The 2,375-nt window shown below is 40.8% G+C and overlaps 1 protein-coding gene across 3 annotated transcripts in view; it reads right to left on the minus strand.

Annotated features, from left to right (window-relative positions):
• Positions 1-2,369, minus strand: part of CCDC62 (coiled-coil domain containing 62) — a 16,610-nt gene extending 14,241 nt beyond the window's left edge. For all 3 annotated transcript variants that reach the window (XM_085321157.1, XM_085321156.1, XM_085321158.1), the window contains exons 1-4: positions 1,971-2,369; positions 1,524-1,716; positions 975-1,141; positions 161-262 (exon numbers count right to left, since the gene is read on the minus strand). In XM_085321157.1, coding sequence (XP_085177283.1) covers positions 161-262; positions 975-1,141; positions 1,524-1,716; positions 1,971-2,006 — 498 coding nt within the window. In that variant the 5' untranslated portion in view covers positions 2,007-2,369. The remainder of the gene's footprint in view (positions 1-160; positions 263-974; positions 1,142-1,523; positions 1,717-1,970) is intronic.
• Between the last annotated feature and the right edge of the window lie 6 nt (positions 2,370-2,375).

Genomic DNA, 2,375 nt, shown 5'->3' on the forward strand with positions numbered 1-2,375 from the left:
AAAAAAAAGCCAGGAAACAAGCATGTTTATGAAAGTAAATCTGTTTCCTGTTTGTTGACCACTTTTCCCTTCTCAAACAAGTCTAAGACTGTGGTATAGTCACTAATAACTTCACTTGCAGTTTGACATATTTAATGCCTGATAAGGCGACAGATGTTACCTTCAACTTGAGCATAGTAAGAAGCTCCTGCTCTCTAGCTTGCAGTTGGCCTATTTTAGCAGACAGTTCCAACACCGAGCAGTTGAGATTTTGATTTTTCTCCTAGTGAACAAAAATAAGTTTCAATTACTACTTCAGTAATTCAAAAGATACTATTTTTTCAGTAAATATATGAACAACTTTATTTAAACGTCAGGAATGAGAATGTAGGATTCTCTGGGGCTTTCGAGAAAGAAGAGTAAAAATCAGCCTCATTCCCCAATCTATTACAATCAAACTTGCTTGCCATCAACGGTCTTAATATCCTGCTTATCTTAATTTAAATTGGTAAGATACATGAAAATGAGGCATACTGTCTTATTGTATTGCATACAAAGGAAAACTTATCCCAGTAAACACAACATTGCCAAATCAGTCTAAAAAAAAAATCTAGAATGGTTAAACATCAACCATTTTCATATCCTTAAACCAGTTACAACATGTTACAGTTTGTAACAGTAACCAAAGCTGAAGTAAAACCTTCTGGAACTACTTCCTAACTCAGTGGCAGCATTGTTTCTGGGGCCAACACTGCCTTTTACAGTCAGAATACTTCACATTTTGAAAGCAAGTTAGTGCTGAGCAGTGTTCCTCCAAAAAAAAAAAAAAAAAAAGAAAATCAGAGCCATGTCTTAGTCTAACATTAGTGCATTAGAAGACAAATACAGTTCAGAAGCTTTAATCTGCAGCATTTATTCACTAGTGGAACTCACAAATGTCACTGGCATTCTGTACATGCATAGACTGCAAAACTGGACTATCACTCAACTCCTACCTCCAGGACTTGACACTGAAGAGTTGTGTCTGTTGCTTTTTGAGATAGCTCTTTAAACTTCTGTTGTGTATGTTCAAGTGTTGTCTTACTGTCATTCTGCTGAGATTCTAAGAGCTTTAACCTTTTGGTTAGTGTTTTTATAATTTCATTTCTTTTGTGCAGCTCATCTGGAAAAAAGAAAACATGAGGAAGCATGTGTGAGAAAACAGTTCAGATACTACCCACACAATCTTTAAAACAGCAGAAACCATTTAATCTGCAGTTTTAAAATCATGTAATTCAGAAATGGATGCTAAGGCTGCATATGTTGAAGTAGGATCATATACCTGACAATTTTACAAATTGAAATGAGGAAGTGCTATCCAATTATCACAACCACTTTAGAATCTGGTCCATCTGTTGCATATGTTTTGATCTCAGAAAGGAGACAACTAAATTTAACACCAAAGGGTAGGAAATCATTCTTTAATGATGAAACACTGTTATGCAGGATTGTGATCTGAATGCAATTACAAGACTAGAGTCTTGTGCTCTACGCACACCACTTACTTTCTAACAAATTGCACCGCTCTGCCAAAGTCAGTATTCGTTGCCGATCATCTTCCCAGGCTAGAAGCTGTCTCTGGTGCACTGCAACCATGTCATTGAGTTCCTTATCACGATCTTTCAGTTCTGCAATTAAAAGCTGGAGTTCATGCCTCTGTTTCTGAATGGTGCTGTTCTCAAAGCTGGGACTAAGTTTCTATAAAAGATAACAAGCGGGAAATGTTTCAGCATAAAGAAAAAAAACGATCAGCCCCCCGATAATAAACTCCAGGTTTGAATTTATTCTAAATTAAAGTATTATTTCTACGTTTAAAACGTAAACCATCCCAAAACATTCCTCACACTTGCCATACCACCTGTGGCCCTTGATTGAAACTGCTAGCAGTGCAATGACTGTTTTCGTGTCAAAACCAGTGTGCAGATAGTTAATTTTATTCTCATTTTTTTTACCTGGGGTGAAGCAGAACGTGGCAGTGATGAATTCATAAGGGTTTGGGGATCAGACTTCCACCACGCGCTAGCGGATGCTCATAAATATTTATAACCTGTAACATTCAGCTTGGAAGCTCCGTCTGATTTAAGCACTACATGATTGCCCAGCCAGTACTACTTCTGATCTGGCAACCCTGCAGAAATAAAAAAAAACAAAAGGGTGAGAACCGACCGCTGCGTGGGCACAGCCTGCGGCCTCGAACAGGCGCCGCGGCCTGAGGAAGGCGCTTTGCGGGGCGGGGACCACGAGCTGGGGCGAGCGGCTCTCGTCGCCTGGCCGGGGCCGGGGCCGGGGCCGGGGCCGCCGTTCCGCCGCGCTCCGCGGATCGCCTCCACCCGGAGCGGGGCCCGCAGCCTCCCGTC

Source organism: Rhea americana, unplaced genomic scaffold (genome assembly GCF_003343005.1).
Source record: "Rhea americana isolate MKP2758 unplaced genomic scaffold, rheAme1 scaffold_68, whole genome shotgun sequence".
In the NCBI taxonomy this organism is placed as follows: Eukaryota; Metazoa; Chordata; class Aves; order Rheiformes; family Rheidae; genus Rhea; species Rhea americana.